The 796-nt window shown below is 39.7% G+C and overlaps 1 protein-coding gene across 1 annotated transcript in view; it reads left to right on the plus strand.

Annotated features, from left to right (window-relative positions):
• Window positions 1-554: 554 nt before the first annotated feature.
• Window positions 555-796, plus strand: part of LOC103524082 (TBC1 domain family member 20-like) — a gene marked incomplete at both ends in the record, with an annotated part of 9,633 nt that continues 9,391 nt past the window's right edge. The window contains one exon of the mRNA XM_008489088.1: window positions 555-748. Within this exon, the coding sequence (XP_008487310.1) occupies window positions 555-748 (194 nt within the window). The remainder of the gene's footprint in view (window positions 749-796) is intronic.

Raw genomic sequence — 796 nt, forward strand, 5'->3', positions numbered from 1 at the left:
GATTTGAGTGCACCCTGTGAGAACTCCAACAAGAATGATTTACTCTCTCATTCCGAGTACTCGCAAGTAGTTCTCGATGTAAATAGGTCCTTGAAACGCTTTCCTCCCGGTATTCCTATAGAACAGAGACTGGCATTGCAAGATCAGCTTACACTGTTGATACTGAAAGTCATACATGCATATCCTAGGTTACGATATTACCAGGTAGGTACACAAATGTTTTCCCAAAGATGGTGTGTTTGGTCAGCTTTGTTTCTTTGAGTATTTGTCCTGGAATCAAAGAGAGAAGCAGAGAAGGGAAGACAGGAATGGAGAAATTTATCTGTTCTGATGATAATGAACCTTATCTGTTTAAGATAAAGTTTGCCCTGATGGAAATCGAATCGGCGATCTAGAGCTTACATGGCAGGCACTCTACCTTTTAAGCTAACTAGGCTGGCTATGACTAGCTTTAAACTGCTGGTATTTGACTTTTGTCTAGAGGTGTCAGGTGTTAATCTTCCGATTCAGAGCTATAAAATAAATAAATAACTTGATCTTCTTCTTTTTTGCAGGGCTATCATGATGTGGCCATAACGTTTCTGCTCGTTGTGGGCGAAATGAAAGCATTTAGAATCCTAGAAGTTCTGTCCAATGATCATTTGAGCGAGAACATGCGAGATACGATGGACGAAACCTCGTATGTTCTCAACTATATGTTCCCCCTTGTTAATAAACGTAGCTCGGATCTCTGTGAATTTTTAGAAAGGTAAGAACACAGAATGAAGATGTACCTACCTACGTTAAAGGATTTTTT

Source organism: Diaphorina citri, unplaced genomic scaffold (genome assembly GCF_000475195.1).
Source record: "Diaphorina citri unplaced genomic scaffold, Diaci psyllid genome assembly version 1.1 scaffold94053, whole genome shotgun sequence".
In the NCBI taxonomy this organism is placed as follows: Eukaryota; Metazoa; Arthropoda; class Insecta; order Hemiptera; family Psyllidae; genus Diaphorina; species Diaphorina citri.